This window comes from Rhinoraja longicauda, chromosome 26 (genome assembly GCF_053455715.1).
Source record: "Rhinoraja longicauda isolate Sanriku21f chromosome 26, sRhiLon1.1, whole genome shotgun sequence".
NCBI classification, from domain to species: Eukaryota; Metazoa; Chordata; class Chondrichthyes; order Rajiformes; family Arhynchobatidae; genus Rhinoraja; species Rhinoraja longicauda.
Window position 1 is genome coordinate 2,965,188 of NC_135978.1, and position 19,150 is coordinate 2,984,337.

Genomic DNA, 19,150 nt, shown 5'->3' on the forward strand with positions numbered 1-19,150 from the left:
TTGTCACCCTTACTAGGTTTCAAGGTCAGTTTATTGTCACATGTACCAATTAAGGCACAGTGAAATTTGAGTTACTAATCTCCACTTTAAAAATTCCAATGACTTGGCCTCCACCACCGTCTGTGGCAATGAATTCCACAGATTCACCACCTTCGGGCTCAAGAAATTCCTCCTCATCTCCATCCTTCTATTCTGAGGCTGTGCCCCTAACATCCCCTACTCCTGAAAACATCTTCTCCACATCCACTCTATTTAGACTTTTCATTGTTCTGTAGGTTTCCCAATCTTGAGATTTAGGCAATCTCAATGTTAGGGAGGGAATAATAATAACTTTTATTTATATAGCGCTTTTCATGCAATTTAATGCAGCCCAAAGTGCTTTCCACAAAAACAAACACATGTCTAAACAAAGATACAATTTAAAACAGTAAGGACATAGGCATACAAAGCACCGATTTATATAAAAATATAAAATGTAAAATTGGGAGTGTAAGAGAACAAAGGAAGTAAAATCAGTTAAACGCTTGAGTAAAAAAGATATGTTTTTAACTGACGTTTAAAATTCTCAACTGCATCGGCGTCTCTGATACCCCTGGGTGGGGTATTCCACCGCTTGGGGGCATAGTTGAGAAAGGCAGCTTCCCCAATTTTCTTACTGCTGTGGCATTGAGTGGCTAACAGGCCAGCATCAGCAGACATGAGCGCTCGAGTAAGGGCATGCTGAAGGAGGGACTCTGTAAGATATGCTGCTTCCAACCCATAATGTTCCTGCTTCCCCCAGAGCCAGTTCTTGTTGGTGTTGGCCTTCCAGATGCAGTCATTAGATTAGGCCACATTGTTCTCCATCGCTGTCAGACAAGCCAACACTCACTTACCCGGTCATCATGTGAATCACATTATCGAAGGTATCACAAAATGCTGGAGTAACTCAGCAGGTCAGGCAGCATCTCTGGATAGAAGGAATGGGTCACTTTAATACATACCAACTGGCAATACACCTTCAACTATGGATGTGATATTATTCATCTAAATTTTTTTCCTTCTTTCCTCCCCATTTGCCAGACTGGAAAATTGAGGACACTTTTACCTGATTGAAGAGAGGGTGATAAAAGGTGGTGCCAACAGCCCAAAATCTGCAGTAGGCAATAGACAATAGATGCAGGAGCCAGCACCACCATTCAATGTGATCATGGCTGATCATTCTCAATGAGTACCCTGTTCCTGCCTTCTCCCCATACCCCCTGACTCCGCTATCCTTAAGATGCTGTTTTGCCATTAATACTAATGGCAAGACAGCACTGCCTTGTCACTGAAACCAACAAGATTTCCTTGCATATGCGGTTTAAACTCCGAAGTTTCCTGTTAGTCCCCTGAACCAAACATAGAAAGAAAGAAGTTGATTAGTTGAAAATCTGTGTTTCTAATGGCACAATAAGCCATAATTACATTCTTGATTTTAGCAAACACTCAGACACTCCACAAATACTGATTTTGCCCATGTGACAATGCTGTTTGAAGGTGAGATGACCAAGTCACACTCACTCTGTTGGAATCAGCAGTGAATGCTATTGCACTGGTGCTGCGTGCAACATGGGGTTTTCATGTCCTTTTCCTGGTTGCATGATTCTGACCTTCCGGCTCCATAATGCTTCAGTGGGACCCTCAGTCCCAGTGAGTTTCAGTGGTAGAACAAAAATAGGCCCTACAACCTAATTAGTACATGCCGACCAAAATATCCCATCCAAGCTTGTCCCATATCCCTCTAAACTGTTTCTATCCATCTACCTGTCCAAATGTCTTTTAAATTTTGTTATTGTACCTCCCTCCTCTACTTCCTCATTCTGTATATCCACCACACTGTGTGGAAAAAGTTGCCCCTCAGGATTGTATTAGATCTTTCCCTTCTCACCTTGAACCTATTTGGTAATCTAGGCCGATGCTACGCATTTGCACATTGACCTGTTACTTGGACCTGTGGAATAAGGCAGTAAACTAGGAGAGAATTTTCCAAATTCATTAGTACGAAAAGCAACCTGTGTAAATCTGACTGTCTTCAATGGTCATGAAACCAAGGGAAATGTTAAGCCAGACCCTATCTCTGGACTCAGGAATACAATGAATCTTACGTGTGTTATTTTGTGATATTATTTATCGACTCAAATTCTGATGAGGTTAATAATTTGGCTTGACTCATATATTTATATTCATTTCTCACCTTGCCATGTCTTTGCTGGGATGCAGTGGTGACTTTCAAATGTGCCCAGTAATATAGCAATTTGCATCTTTATATGAGGGCATAAGACTATTAAACGAATAAAAATGCTTAACCTTTTGGTTCTAATGGTATGTTTCTCTGTTTAATATTTATGTACTCATACTTTTTTTAAAAGTGAGTCAGCCCGACATGTTAATTAATAGGTTAATTATTGTAGGAATGTTGTTGAATAAAAACTCTTATTAAAGCATTTTTAAGGTTGGCTTGAAAGCACTTGCTGATTTTGAAATGGCCGTTGAATTAATTGTGAGAAATCTGATGAATGGTGTATGGCCATCTTCAAATTTCTTAAGTCTAGCCAAAAGTTTCCTATCTTATTCCAACAATTTGCATCAGCAAAAGAAAGTGTAAGAAGACATCTGGTTAATGGCATGCAAAATAATTATTGTGTGTAACGAGAGCGCGGTCCTAAGCTACTATCTACCTCATTGGAGACACTATCTTTAATTGGATTTTACTAGACTTTATCTTGCAGTAAACATTATTCCCATTATCATGTATCTATACACTGTGGACGGCTCGATTGTAATCATGTATAGCCTTTCCGCTGACTGGTTGGCACGCAACAGAAGCATTTCACTGTACCTCGGTACACGTGCAGTGAACTAAACTAAACCAACAAAAGATATGTTCTCAACTTCTTATTTCTGCTAAAGACTTCCAATTTCTGCTACTTGGCTGAGTGATTCCACTTGTCTTCAGTACACTAGTTGTTAATTCTTTTTACTTACTGCTTGATATTGCTGTCTGGAAAATAGTTAGGTAGAGAGGCAACTCCAAAGAAGACCAAAACACAACGTGAGGGAGGATGTCAGTGGGTCAGGCAGTATCTGTGGAGAGTAAAATGTAGTTTGAAGAAGGGTTCCAACCCCTCAGGGACTGTTTCTTTCCAGCTGTTATCAGGCAATTGAACAATCCTCTCAGCAGCTAGAGTGCAGTCCTGACCTCCCAACTACTTAATTGGAGACTTTTGTACCATCTTTAATTGGACTTTATCTTGCACTAAATGTTGTGCCCTTTATCTTTTATCTGTACACTGTGGACGGCTGATTGTGATCATGTACGGTCGTTTTTGACTGAATAGCATGCAACAAAAGCTTTTCATTATACCTCGGTTCACGTAGCAACAATAAACTAACCTAAACTGAACTAGACCCAAAGCAGTTACTGCAGCATTTTATGTCTTGATCTGTGGAGGGATTGGGCTGATGATGTTGCAGGTCAGTATCCTTCTTTAGTCTGATAAGTCTGAAGAAGGGTCCCAATCCAAAATGTCGTCCATTCCCTCCACAGATGTTGCCTGACCCGCTGAGTTCCTCCAGCACTTTGTGTTTTGCTAAGATGCCAGCATCTTTAGTTTCTTGTCTCAACTCTGAAGAAGATCTTGATGCCAAAGGCGTCAGTTCATTGAACATTTCATCCTGAGGTGGTAATGCAAATTAGATACATAGAACGTGAAGATCGGAGATAATTGCCATGTTTCTTTTTGCATAACTTGGACAACTCAGAGTTGCAGTTTTTAAAGGGACTGCACAGTGGCGCAGCTGGTAGAGCTGCTGCTTCACAGCGCCAGAGACTCGGGGTTCGACCCAAACATAGCCATACAGCGTGGAAACAGACCCTTTGGCTCAACTTGCCTATGCCAACCAACGTCCCACCTACTCGTCCCACCTCCCTGCTTTTGGCCCATATCCCTCTAAACCTATCCTATCACTGTACCTGTCTAAATGTTTTCTTAAAGGTAAGTGTTTCTTAAACTTCTCTACTCTGGTTTCAGGTATCGGAGTGGCATTCGGGGTCACATGAAGGCTGTCGTCATGGATCTTCTCAGGCAGTATTTGAAGGTGGAGATTGAATTCCAGCAAGGTTTGTCCTGCCCTATTTAATTAACTCTGAATACTCAGAAACGCACACACTCCAGTGCACATCTTTACGATTTGTGCATCTTCCCTGTGATGCTTTTCATTGCTAGCTATATTCATTCTGTGGTCTCTCCATTAACTTGAAAGAATCAAAGGATAGTTACCATACGGAAGACCATTTTACCGTACATGAGTAATGCAGCTCATCCTGTTTCCCCATCCCAACAAATTCTTTCAGCTACTTCTCCAGCTTTCTGTTGATTGCCTCAATTCAAGAATACTGCAAAAAAAAACACACTTAATTGTTACAACTGCCAATGTAAGAACATGTTATTCCAGTCACTAATCAGCCCCATTGCTCCTCCTACAACCTTTTCCTGAATTGCAACTCCAGGCCTCATGAGTTTTGGCAAAGCATTTTGTTCCATTAATTTATCCTAGATATGAACTACAATTTATAAACCTCCTTCTCCTTCTAATGAATAATGTCAGGCTTAGTTTAGAGCGATACGGTGTGGAAACAGGCCCTTCGGCCTACCGAGTCCACGCCGACCACTGATCACCCATTCACACTAGTAATATGTTATCCCACTTTCGCATCCACTACCTACATATTAGGGGCGATTTACAGAGGCCAATTAAGCTACAAACCCGCACGTCTTTGGGGTGCGGGAGGAAACGAACGCCTGGAGTGCACGGGATCACGGGGAGAAAGTGCAAACTCCACACAGCACCCAAGGTCAGGATCGAACCCAGATCTCTGGCAGCAGCTCTTCCAGATACACCCTGTGTTGCCCTTGTTGAATGAAGTTTCCTGTGACATGCCTGTTACATGATAGAAATTGGTGCCAATTAAAGCTGTTGATCAGCCATTTTGGCCCATTGAGTATACTCTGCTGTTCTATGGCTGATCAATTTTTCCCTCTCAACCCCATTCACCTGCCTTCTCTCCATAACCTTTGACGCTCTTACTAATTGCAAACTTATCAATCTCTGCTTTAAAACTGCCCAATGTCTTGGCCTCCACAACCGTCTGTAGCAATGAATTCCACAGATTCACCCCCTTTCGCTAAAGAAGTTCCTCCTCAGCAACCTCCTTTGCTCCTCAGCAAAGGTGAGTAACATTGCATGTAAGAGCTCAGAGTCCAGCAATGAAGTTCTATTTCCCTCAGCATTCTTATGGCTCCTCTATATAGGCTTCTTTTCTCACTTTATATCATCAGCAAGTTTGTCCCATAGCCAGTGGCTGGAAATTCACAAACATTAGTCATTCGGGCACTGAAGTGTCAGTAGAAAGAGGCAATCTTGAGCATGTCCTTCCGTGCTGAATTCGAACCCTAGATCCCACACTCAATCTATTTCAGGCATAAATCAGCCAGCTAGTTATCAAGTCTCACAGCATGGAAAAAGGCTGTTCGGCTCAACTTGCCCATGCTGACCAAGAGGCCCCAGCCATGCTGGTGTTATTTGCCTGCGTTTGGCCCATATTCTTCAAACCCTTCGCTCTCTATGGCCAGTGTACTGTAGAATCAGTGTCAATTGACTCTCTTTGCAATGTTTAGTAGGGGTGGTGAAAATAATATTCAGATGAAAAGTCTAATTACAGCAATCAAGAGGAGATTTAGGAAGTCTTATCTATTTAAGCTGTGCTTTTAAAAGTACTGTCAAAAAATCTCTGCATTGATTCTGTAATAAATGGATTTCAGCTCTACTGGGGCGGCACGGTGACGCAGCGGTAGAGTTGCTGCCTTACAGCGCCAGCGACCCGGGTTCGATCCTGACTACGGGTGCTGTCTGTGTGGAGTTTGTACGTTCTCCCCGTGACCTGTGTGTGTTTTCTCCGGGGTCTCTGGTTTTTTCTCACTCTTCAAAGATGTGCAGGTTTGTAGGTTAATTAAGTTGGTATAATTATAAATTGTCCCTAATATGTGTGTGTTATGTCCCGAGTAGTGTTAGTTTGCGGGGATCGCTGGTCGGCATGGACTCGGTCCAAAGGGACAATTTCCGCACTGTATCTCTAAACTAAACTAAAATAATTTGTGTAGAGAAAAAATTGAAATCTCCTGAATTGTATTCAGGCTCGAACATCGATGTGCCACTTGGTGGATATCTAGATTACAATTGATTTGCCACAGGATGGCACTAGTGTATTGTCTGGTAATGTTTAACAACAGACTGATTACGAATGGATGACTGAAATATGTTCACACTCTGTGCAGAAACAGAAACATTAATTGTATAGTTAACGCACAATGTGCAGTCTTTTGACCAGTAAAAGTGCATTTCAAATAGAATCAACAAATTATCCAGCTTTGTTCCCTGCCAGTTTAAGCAGCTAACTGCAGCCAGGTCAGTCCTACTGAACTCTAATTAACTCCAGCAGACAAGGGTAGAGTCTGTGATAATTTGCATGTACATTCAGTAGGACTCATTCCATGGCCAAGAATCTGAAGAAGGGTCTCGACCCAAAACGGTACCCATTCCTTCTCACCAGAGATGCAGCCTGACCCGCTGAGTTACTCCAGCATTTTGTGTTTATCTTCGATAGAGTCCCCACTCTGATTGCCATGGAATGAAGATAGACCCAACGTGAGGGAGTAACTCAGTGGGTCAGACAGCATCTCTGGAGAACAAGGAATAGGTGACGTTTTGGAAGGGGACCCTTCTTCAGACTAGTGGCCTTGGAATGCGTCCTACTGAATGTACATGCATATTGATTCTGGATAAGGAAAGAGTCACAGAATCATACAGCACCAGAGCAGGCCTTTTGGCCCAAATGATCCATGTCGACCATTAGTTAGTTTAGTTTATTATTGTCATGTGTACCGAGGTACAGTGAAAAGCTTTTGTTTGCATACTATCCAGTCAAAGAAAAGATTATACAAGATTACAATCAAGCTGTCTACAGTGTACACATAACGGATAAAGATTTAAAAGAGTGGAACGATTATAATGGATGATAGCAGAACCTCTTGTGTGACCAGAATGCGGAGTTACCCAGCTCTGGTGCCATCTGGTCACATTTGGGCTAACGTAAGGAACTGCCGATGCTGAAATCTTGAGTAGAACAACAAGGTGTTGGAGTAATTCAACAGACCAGAGGACATAGGTTTAAGGTGAGAGGGACAAGATTTAATAGGAACCTGAGGGGTAACTATTTCACAGAGTGTGGCGAGCATATGGAATAAGCTACCAGAGGAGGTGGTTGAGGCAGGTAATATTACAACTTTTACAGGTCACGGACAGGTACATGGGTCAGAAAGACTTTGAGGGTTATGGGCCAAACGCGGGGAAAGTGGGACTAGCTGAGATGTGGCCATCTTGGTCGGCGTGGAGGAGTTGGGTTGAAGGGTCTGTTTCTGAGCTGTATAATTTCATGACTTTATGACCTCTCGGCAATAAAATTGGGAAGCATTTTTTTTTCTCACACCAAGGCTTGTGAAGACGTGTTAAGGAACACGGGTCAAAGTTGACTGAATGGACTTGAGGACAGATTTGACATAATCATATTCATGTGGAACAGACTTGAGGGGTTTGATGAGATACACCTGTTCTTATATATCTTTGTGCAAAGATAATAAAAACTGGAAGGCATGGCTCATAATTATATTTTGCCATTCAGACAATTTTCTTTTCCATTTTGTGGTTTGGTAGGTTCTTATGGCTGGTCGTATACTGGTCCATGGTGTAGTTTGTGGCCCTGTGTACAATGGAATAAAGGTGAAGATAGACACAAAATGCTGGAGTAACTCAGCGGGTCAGGCAACATCTCTCGAGAAAAGGAATAGGTGATGTTTCGGATTGAGATGCTTCTTCAGACTGAGACATGGGAGAGGGAAACTAGAGGTATGAAAACATACAGAACAAATGAAAGCCAGCCAGCACCGATGATTCAGGAAAGGTGGAGCCCACAATGGTCCATTGTTGGCTGGTGAAGAGGTGATAACGAACGGATATGAACAGTGAAACTAGCAAGAAGACTAGGGAGGAGAATAACGGAGAGAGTGGGACTGCAAGGGTTACGTGAAATTGGAGAAATCCATATTCATACTGCTGGGTTGCAAGCTGCCCTAACGAAAGATGAGGTGCTGTTCCTCCAATTTGCATGTGGCCTCACTCTGACTGGAGAAGGCACACGACAGAAATAAATAATAATGAACAGGAATAAGGGTGAGACTGGCCAAACTGGGAATAGTGCACCGAGGCAAGATCTTTATTCTTCAGAAAAATAATAAGTGTACGTTGTGCTTCTAAGTGAAAACAATAGACAATAGACAATAGGTGCAGGAGGAGGCCATTCGGCCCTTCGAGCCAGCACCGCCATTCACTGTGATCATGGCTGATCATTCTCAATCAGTACCCTATTCCTGCCTTCTCCCCATGACTCCGCTATCCTTAAGAGCTCTATCCAGCTCTCTCTTGAATGCATTCAGAGAATTGGCCTCCACTGCCTTCTGAGGCAGAGAATTCCACAGATTCACAACTCTCTGACTGAAAAAGTTTTTCCTCATCTCAGTTCTAAATGGCCTACCCCTTATTCTTAAACGGATCACCAAAGTTTGTACCATGGCAGCTTTATTTCATTATCAAGTAGACCAAATTCAAGAGTGTTTAAAAACTCTTTTAAAACTCTTTGGCCAAAACATTCAAGAGACAAAACATTCATTGGAAAGGAACTATATGTCACAATCAAGACTTTGTATGAAGAGATACATAACAATGGATGATGCCGTCAGGTTTATGTGCAGATATCTGCTTCTTCCAGAAGTTCTTGGAGTGTTAATGAAATCAGACTTTACAGGCTTTAAGAAGTGCTGAATAAAATATTGCGGTGAGTGGTAGCTACTATTTTTAATCTACATGATTTATTCAGAAACATAAAATGGTTTAATTAAATTTGATAACTAAAATGTGGAATCTGCTGAGGCAGCTCAGGAACTGTAGTAGGTCTTGGAAAAAACCGTGGCAGGTCAGCAGGACTATGAAAGGGGAGGGAAACAAATGTGAATGTTGCAGACTCGAGGAGAGCCCGAATGACATTGGCACCGGGCGCTGTTGAATTGAGGAGGAGAAGAAGCCAGAAACCATCCAAGAATGTGCAGAAAGGAACTGCAGATGCTGGTTTATTCTGAAGACAGACACAAAGTGCTGGAGTAACTCAGCGGGTCAGGCAGCATCTCTGGAGAAAAAGGATAGGTGATATTTTGGGTCGTAATCATACTTTAGACTGGAGAAGGGCCCTGACCTGAAACATCGCCCATCCTTTTTCACCAGAGATACTGCCTGCCCCGCTGAGTTACTCCAGCACTTTGTGTCTATTGCAACGTAGCTGTTAGTCAGAGAGAGAAAGGAAACATTTTTGAGTGTATTGAACCATGATGCCATGTTGGACAGCACAAGCCCAAGCCCAAGGTTGACAATCTGATATTGTGTATCCTCAACATTGAGTTCTGATCTTAACACAAGGAACAAGAAGATGTAGACATAAGGAGCTGCAGGTGCTGCTTTACAAAAAAAAGACACAAAGTGCTGAAGTAACTCAGCAGGTCAGGCAGCATCTTTGATGAACATCGATAATTTGGGTCGTCACCCTTCTTCAGATTGAGTCTTGTTTTCACAAGTATCGGGGAATTGTCCAAGCTACAGAAATACTGCAGAGAAGGCATGGGCGATGAGAAATATCCAGAAACCTTTGAATTATTTTAATTTGTAATAAGGGTGCCCTAATCTGGGGATCCCAACTCAATCAAAATTATTCTATTTATGTCATAGGCATGCTCAGTAACCTGTATACCCAAGGGATCTCTGTATAGCACAGCATTAATTCTAAACCTTTATGAATTAAAAGCATTAAATATGCTCTACTCTTCCCACTATCAACAGGAAACTATTGAGTGGTTGTAACATCTGTTTGTGGGACCAAGTTTGTTCATTGCTTTTCCTCTTGTTGAAAAATGATAAGGCAGCCTATCTTTCGAATGGAGAGAGATTTGAAAGGTTGTGATGTTCGGTGGGACTAGGGTGTCCTTGCATACAAACCACTAATTGTCAACAGTCAGCTTCAGCAAGCATTTAGAAAAGCAAATGGTGCGTTGGTTACAGCATTAGGAATCTTTGGTCTATTTATATTGCATCCTGATGAGAAACACATTTGGAATATATCTACACTTTTGGTCATCCTACCTAAGGAAGGATATTATTATAAATGTAAGCGTGCAACTAAGGTCCCTCAGGTTGGTTCTTGGGACAGTGGATTTGTCAAATGAAGAGAGTTTAAGCATGCTCAGCCAGTACTCTTGAGTTTAGAAAAATAAGAAGTGATCTCATTGAAATGTACAAAAATTCTTAAAAGGCTTGACAATTTAGATGCAGAATGTCCCCTTTTTGGAAATGTGTAGAATCAATCATGTGTCGCTGTCTCAAAATTAAGGGGTAGCGTTAGAATCGGTAATATATCTAAATTCAGTGCACCCTTCATTGCATTTTTGCTGCCAGTCATATGTTTTTCAAAATCATTTTCACTGAGTCTTCAGGCCTCTCAGTCTGTAAGTGTATAAAATTATTTGATAATTAGCAAGATCTGCAAATATCGCTTCTCTCCAACCAGGTTTTCAGCTGGCTCATTGTCATTCAGGCTGTGTTCTGAGGGTCTGTGGTGTAGATCTCAATTTGTGGTCTACCAGTTGTATGAGACAGATTTGATGTGTCATTAGTTAGATCATTTGAGTGATGTTAAAATTGCTATGGCAGCCAAGCAGTTGAAAAGAGTTCAACGTTACAAAAATCCGATATTTCAGCAATAGTACTCGCAGAGAAAGGATACCATGTGTTGGCTCAGCATCCTGTTGGTACGAGTTTAATATTGAATTTATTCTTTAGCCTTTTGGTGAAAGATTTAAGGAGGCTGTCAAAGAGTTATGCAAAGCATATTTTGACTTTATTTATAAAAGACATTAGAGTACTGTCTTAATATTCACATTGGATCTCTTAAATGTTTTTTGGGAAATCCACATATACAGTTTCAGACATAAAACATAGTGCACCAAACAGTACAACTCAGGAATAGCCCACGATGTCGATGCCGAACCTGATGCCTGGATAAACTAATCTCCTCTGCATATGATCCATATCTCTCAATTCCCTACATATCCATGTGCCTATCTAAAAGCCTTTTAAACGCCACTATCATATCTGTTTCCACCACCAACTCTGGCATCATCTTCCAGACATCCACCGCCCTCAGTATTTACAAAATAGCTGGCCCTGCACATCTCCTCTAAACTTACCCCCCTCACCTTAAAGCTATGCCCTCTAGTCTTTGTTATTTCCACCTGGGGAATAATATTGTGTTTATTTTCTTCAGTCTCAGTCTAGGGGTGGGTAATCTGGCTTGATTGTATTTTTTTATATTTTGCTAAAGCTCTTTGGTGTATTCCCAAGATGAATGCTTTTTGTACTCAATCATCGATGGGCCATTCATCCGTGAAATGCTGCAGAGCCTGGCCTGAGCGAGCGTTGTCCACTCATTGGAAAAAGATTCATGCAATAGATTATCCACTTCTCCTGAGACCAGTTGTGTTCTATGAATGCCATGAATGAGATTACTTAGCCCTACACAGACCAATCGTTGGTTATGAACATTTCTGGCTTTTTAACACGATAATTATACTTGTGCTAGTGTCTTGACATACAAACTCGGGGATTCTGTGCTTCCCTTCAGAAGATTCAAATGGCCAATTGTACAATTGTTCATTAATTATCAACACCTTGACCGCTTCCCTGTTACAACACGTAGCAATGAACCATCCTATCACGAACTAGATTCAATAAATTAATAACCACAATACAAGTGCAGGAAACATGTAGTCCTTAGTGCAACTAAAGACAGTGCCTAGACGTTCACAGCTGAGGTTAGTATTGTGTAGTGTTCAAGATGGTTTTTGGGAAGAAGCTGTTCTTGAACCTGGCAGTCATGGTTTTTTTTTAGCCTCCTGTAACTTCCTCCTGATGGCTAGAGTGAAATGATAGCGTGGCCAGGGTGATGTGGGTCTGATTATATTAGTTAGGCAACTAATATGAACCAGCATCTCCTATGGATCCCGTCGATGCTGGGGATGCCAGTAGCTGTTATTGGACCAGGCAGTACCTACCACTCTCTGATCTCCTTCATTCCTGGGTGTTTGAGTTGTCGAACTAGGTCTTGAACTAGGTCATGTAGTATGCTCTCCACATCTGTAGAAGTTCAAGAGAGCATTGTTGACATACCCAACACAGAACACTGATACGGCACATGATAGATTTTGATAACTTCAACAACTTTTATGTTTGAAAGTGTCGAGAGAAGTCTCAAATGATGAGGATTTCCCATAAGATAAATGGACATGTTTGAATTAGGAGGATGGGAAATGGCATTTTGAATCTGGAATTGGAGCAGAAATCTTGCTCCTGCAACTCCTACTAAGTGCTGAATGTATTCTTCTCACTAAAGTTGATCTCTTTGTCTTTTTTCCTAACCACTTGCATTAGTGAAGTATAGAAATTTACACCTCCGCTCAGTCCGCCTAAACCTACCCGATCTCCCAGCTGCTAAACACTTTAACTCCCCCTCCCATTCCCACATTGACCTTTGTGTCCTGGGCCTCCTCCATTGTCAGAGTGAGGCCCAGCACAAATTGGAGGGACAGCACAGCACCTCATATGTCGCTTGAGCAGCTTACACCCCAGCGGTGTGAATATTGACATATCTAACTTCAAGTAACCCTTGCTTTCCCTCTCTCTCCCCATCCCTCCCCCTTCCCAATTCTCTGACCAGTCTGATTGTCTCCGACTGCATTCTATCTCTAGTATAAGAAAATAACTGCAGAAGCTGGTACAAATCGAAGGTATTTATTCACAAAATGCTGGAGTAACTCAGCAGGTCAGGCAGCATCTGAGGAGAGAAGGAATGGGTGATGTTTCGGGACCCGAAACGTGACCCATTCCTTCACTCCCGAGATGCTGCCTGACCTGCTGAGTTACTCCAGTATTTTGTGAATAAATGCATTCTATCTCTGCTTTGTTGTTACCTTCTCCCAGCTAACAATGATCTATTCTACATTTACCTTGATCTCCATCCCCTTTGTCACATTTTCACACCTTACGCATCCTTATCTATGCATGGAGTAACGTCACCCATTCCTTGTCTCCGGAGATGCTGCCAGTCCCGGAGTTACTCCAGCATTTTGCGTGGTTCTGTGGAAATGTGAAGTTGTGTGACCGTCCACAGGAGGGAGCCAATTCTCCAGATCATGAAGAGTTTCAGTTACCCAGTTCCAGTGTTTGAAACAAAAATATTGGAAGGCCTGCCGCAGTATGGGATTAAGAAGGCACAAGGATGCAGATGCTAGTTTACAAAGAAACACACAGTGCTGGAGTAACACAGCAGGTCAGGCAGCATTTCTGGAGGACATGTTTTGGTCAGGATCTTTCTTTGGTATGGTGTTAGTACCCACATGGGGAAAATACTGACGGATGTGATGAGCTGAACAGTCACTTCTGCCCAATGGTATGACTTTTGTATGTAGGGGAAAAAAACTGCAGATGCTGGTTTAAATCGAAGGTAGACACAAAAACCTGGAGTAACTCAGCAGGTCAAGCAGCATCTCTGGAGAGAAGGAATGGGTGACGTTTCAGGTCTGAAGAAGGGTCTCGACCCGAAACATCACCTATTCTTTCTCTCCAGAGATGCTGCCTGACCTGCTGAGTTACTCCAGCTTTTTGTGTCTACCGTTGACTTTTGTATGTGTTGGAGTTAAACTTTTGTGAAGTGCCATGATTTGATGGTAGTGGTTTTGATTTAACTTTCTTCTATCCAGTTTGACCAACTCTTACTGTATTCCTGCACTTTAATCTGCGGGTTTACTGGTTGACCAAATATTCGCCTCTGGTTAATGGTGGAGGACATTATCAGTTGAAACCTTCAGTGGACTGTGACTAAGATATTTATTGTCCGAAAACAAAAACTCCCTTGAGTTCCACATTTGGTTGGAGAGCTATTTACTATTAGATTGTTGTTCCACATCTTCTTATCAGTACAATATGTGGATGTGCTTCCTGCCTGTGCATGTGATCAAATAAGGCTGTGTGAAAAGCTTCCTATACTCAACATATTGCCAAATCCTACCCGGCTGTTTGTCTCTGTCAATGAATCATGTTCCAAAGCCGTGCAAGTACTTTAATAGAAAGTCCAGTTTCTTTTTGGAGGCTGCATTGGAAAATGGAAAGACAATGGCCTAAGTGGGGAAAATACTTGCAAAGCAGCAACTAAACACTTACTGTCCCAAAATGCTTGTAATAAAAGACCACCAGCATAATCAAGGACGATCCCGCTCACTTCCTCATCTAACCCTCTCCCCTCAGGCAAGAGGTAGAGAAGTGTGAAAAAGCACACCTCCACATTCAGGGACAGTTTCTTCCCAAGACAACAACCATCCAGTTAGCAACGAGAGAGCGGTCCTGAGTTACCATCTACTTCACTGGAGACCCTCAAACTGTCTTTAATTGGACTTTACTGGATTTATTCTTGCACTAATCGTTATTCCCTATAGCATGCACAGTACTGTGGACGGCTCAACTGTAATCGTGTATTTTCGCTGACTGGTCAGCACGCAACTAAAGCTTTTCACTGGTACATGTGACAATAAACTAACTAATTAAACATAGTTTTAGGTGAATGTGCCACTTAAACACAGGCCCCCACTTGTAGCTGAATAAAGGTACAATTCACGCACAGTTTTTGTAAACCAGTGTGTAACTCGCGACAGTGGGATAACGTAGAACTATTGTGGACAGGTGATCTGTGGTTTGCATGGACTCAGTGGGCTGAAAGGCCTGTTTCCATGGTGTATTAATCAACCAATCAAAGCCTCTGAAGTTGCTTGTGTCAACATTCATAGGGCCGTACAATGATAAGGCGGTAGAGTTGCTGCCTTATGGCATCGAAGAAATATCGGCCTAACGCGGGCAGATGGGACTAGCGAAGATGGGGCAGTTTAGTGGGCATGGATGAGTTTGGCCAAAGGGCCGGTTTCCATGCTGTATGACGCTCTGACTTTATTCTAAGAAAGGAGTGTTTAGACTGGTAGGCCATGTGGTGCAATGATGTCATGACCTGAGGAGAGGCAAGTATGGTGCAGAGGAGAGCCAGGTCTGGACCTTGTATGAATATCTAAGATGGATAAGGAGAGGCCAATTCAAAATAGCAGCCACATTTCAAATAAACAATGAATTATTTATGGATTTGTGGGAGACGGGATGGATGTAAATATAGTTTAGTTTAGAGATACAGCACGGACACGGGCCCTTCGGCCCACCGAGTCTATGCCAGCCAGCGTTCCCCGTACACTAGAACTATCCTACACACTAGGGACAATGTACAACTTTTACCGTAGCCATTGAACCTACAAATCTGTGCATCCTTGGAGTGTGGGAGGAAACAAGCACCTGGGGAAAACCCACGCGGTCACAGGTAGAACATACAAACTCCGTACAGACAGCACCCGTACTTAGGATTGAACCCGTGTCTCTGGAGCTCTAAGACAGCAACTCTACACCACCGAGCCACCCCTTACTTAATGTACGTAATTCTCAATGAGCCAAGAATGCTATCTTGATAACTATACATTTTAGGATTATGGTTTAAATTATATATTGCCTGCTTGGGGTTTTGCTTTGCATAGTTTTAGATTTTTATTTGATGTTCTGATCGAATTTGGGTAATTTGCACGAAAAAATATTTTGACAGAAAAATATAATTTGCATGAAATGTGTTTTTATTTTGTTGGCTGAAGGTTGTTCCAAAGTCCTTTTAAATATACCAGTGTTGATGAATTCACATTATAAAGATATTCACGACATTGGAATTCTTCTGAAGAGACTTGAGTGAAGTAAAATGAGAGAGCAGAAAGAAAGTTTAAAAGATGTCTCTCAGAAAAAAGTGTAGTGTCTGAAAAGATAGCCGTGCTGGTTCTAGTGGGTGATACTTATCTTTAATATCTTTTTTAACCTCCAGGGCATTATGAGAAGTGTGTCTTTATTCTCCGAGAAGACCATAAAGCAGACATGACTACAGTCCTGAACTACATCTTCTCTCACGCCCAAGTCACTAAGAAGAACCTTCTTGTTACAATGCTTATTGTAAGTTGAGCTTTGTTGTGGCCACAAATTCCAGCTTCCAGTGTGCTAATCTCGAGCGATAGGTCCGTATAGTATTTCATGTGATTTTAAGTAATGCTTGCCCATAAGAATCTCATTATTCTAACACAAAGCAGTATTTCCTTTGAGATTTCTGAAGTAGCTTTGAGCCGGGCTGTTCATTTCTCATGTAATCACGCCGCGCTGATGGAGAGCGAAACCGCAGCTGTTCTCTTTGCAGGCCTTCAATTTTCTTCAGAGTCCAGTCATTGAAGTGTGTAATTACATGGGGGCATGGTGGAGGTGCTGGTCCTTTTCAAAGAGTGGGGAGCCTGCTTTGTTCACTGACATTGTGCGAGGGCAGACTGTGCCCGACTCTACTGCTGGCATTTTAAAAAGGACAACAAAAAAAAGAAAACTTGCACGTTGATAATAAAAGAGCTTTTCTCTGAGCTCCTGGAAAAATAATTAGAGTGTGATTTATCAAATAAAGTGGATTTTATTTTCTTTGTTACATGTATGGAAGGCCCAGGTGATGTTGGTCACTGAATTTTATTAAGGTCACTTCATTAAATGCCTTTTCATTGCATTTTTAAATTAGAAAAAACAATAATATATGAATTTTAATGTACAAATATTTGGCTTTACAAAAACAAGGAGGCAGGTATATTCATAAATCTTTTGCTCCCGGTCATTAGGGAATCAGTGCAATGTTGCTTTATTCTCTTGCAGTTCTTCGACACCTTTCTCATTACGAGTTTGATCTTTAATTTTAAGACATCTATCTGCTTTTCCCATTGTGTAAGTTTGAGCCTAAGCATTGTTTTACAGCAGTCACAGTCGGTCACAGCATTATCTCCCCCCCCCCCCCCCCCCCCCCCCCACCAAAACTTCCCAATAAGTTTCACATTTTGACAGGACTTTAGAGAGATGCCATTTTTTTTAAATGAAACATACCTGTACGGAACATTTCCCATCTGTGCTGTCATCTTGGCAACCAAACATCTTGCAATGCGGAAGGAAATTGGCTTCAGGACAGAGTCACGAGGAAACTTTTAGATGCTAGACTCTTGAACAAAACACAACATGCTGGAGGAACTCAGCAGATCAGGCAGTATCTGTGGAGGGAGTTGATCAGATGACATTTCGTGTCAGGACCCTTTTTCAGACTGAATCTAGTATGGGGGAGGGAGAAAGCTGGAAAAGATGTGGGGGCGGGACAAGGCCTGGCAAGTGATAGATTTTCAGAAGTTATTTGCATGAGATTGGAAGGCACGCAGTCAATCATCATCCACTATTTGTCTCTCAATAAAAAGTGTTTATGTGATTGTTTAACCATTTGTGCTGATAAAACTGTTTTTTGAGAGGTGACATTTCAGGTCGGGACCCTTTCCCACCCATTTTCTCCAGAGATGCTGACTGACCCTTTTGTGTCTCTTTGGTATAAACCAGCATCTGCAATTCTTTTTTATTACATTGTGTTTTTGAGAATCACTGGAGAGGATTTTCTTAAACTTATAAGTTCATAAATCATAGCAGCAGAAGTAGGCCATTCGGCACATCGAGTCTACTCCGCCATTCAATCAAGGCTGATCTATCTCACCCACTCAACCCCATTCTCTTGCCTTCTCCCATAACCTTTGATACCCTTACCAATCAAGTATGTCAATTTCTGCCTTACAAATACGTAGATACACAGACAATAGGTGCAGGAGTAGACTATTTGACCCTTCGAGCCATCACCGCCATTCAATGTGATCATGGCTGATCATCCACAATCAGTACTCTGTTCCTGCCTTCTCTCCATATCCCTTAATTCCACTAATTCACAACTCTGGGTGAAAAAGTTTTTCCTCATCTCAGTTCTAAATGGCCTACCCCTTATTCTTAAACTTGACCCATAATCTGGGTAGGCCATTTAGAACTCAACACAGACAACATCCAAGGTCCAGGTCTCTGGTGCTGTGAGGCAACAGCTCTACCGCTTTGCCTCTGTGCTGCCCACTGTACCTGGGGACTAGGTTAGATGGGGCATCTTGGTTGGGGCATGGACAAGTTTGGCTAAAGGGCCTGTTTCTGTGCTGCACGAGTCTAAGTGACCCTAGATAGTCTTCTTTTGAGGCCCCACCTCCAGATAGGCTTTGACAGAAAACTGGTTGGAGCTTTGCCAGTCAAAATCTCTGACTGGCTTTAATGACTTTTAAAACTTGCATTCAGACATTAAAGTCAGAAACTGCTACTAGGTTCAGTGAAATTCTTTTTGGCATAGTTCAGTAACAATCGTACTGTACATCGGCACAGTCTTAACTACAAGAATAGAAACATAGAAAATAGGTGCAGGAGTAGGCCATTTGGCCCTTCGAGCCTGCACCGCCATTCAATATGATCATGGCTGATCATCCAACTCAGTATCCTGCCTTCTCCCCATACCCCCTGATCCCTTTAGCCACAAGGGCCACATCTAACTCCCTCTTAAATATAGCTAATGAACTGGCCTCAACTACCTTCTGTGGCAGAGAATTCCACAGATTCACCACTCTGTGTGAAAAAAAACTCTCATCTCGGTCATGTAGGAATAGTAGATTACACTGAGGCAAGTCGCCACGTTTCTCATGCCATTTTATATGATTCAAGTCCATAGTAGTTAAAAATGTTGAGTCTTAACGTGGCCATGAAAGCCCGTTGTCCTGGTGCTGGCACTGGGTCGGAGTCGCAGGGTCAGCCTGGCCAGACCATATTGGTGCTTTGTTCTAATCGGTAATTTTTTCAGGGTCCAGGTATTCGATCTAATTATCCCAGCACTGAGCACACTGGCAGATATTCCAGCCCCATCTCTGATCCT

The 19,150-nt window shown here is 42.2% G+C and overlaps 1 protein-coding gene across 2 annotated transcripts in view; it reads left to right on the forward strand.

The window, feature by feature from the left end:
- Positions 1–19,150, forward strand: part of acaca (acetyl-CoA carboxylase alpha) — a 222,738-nt gene that overhangs the window by 52,998 nt on the left and 150,590 nt on the right. For both annotated transcript variants that reach the window (XM_078422758.1, XM_078422759.1), the window contains exons 23-24: positions 4,053–4,141; positions 16,187–16,311. In XM_078422758.1, coding sequence (XP_078278884.1) covers positions 4,053–4,141; positions 16,187–16,311 — 214 coding nt within the window. The remainder of the gene's footprint in view (positions 1–4,052; positions 4,142–16,186; positions 16,312–19,150) is intronic.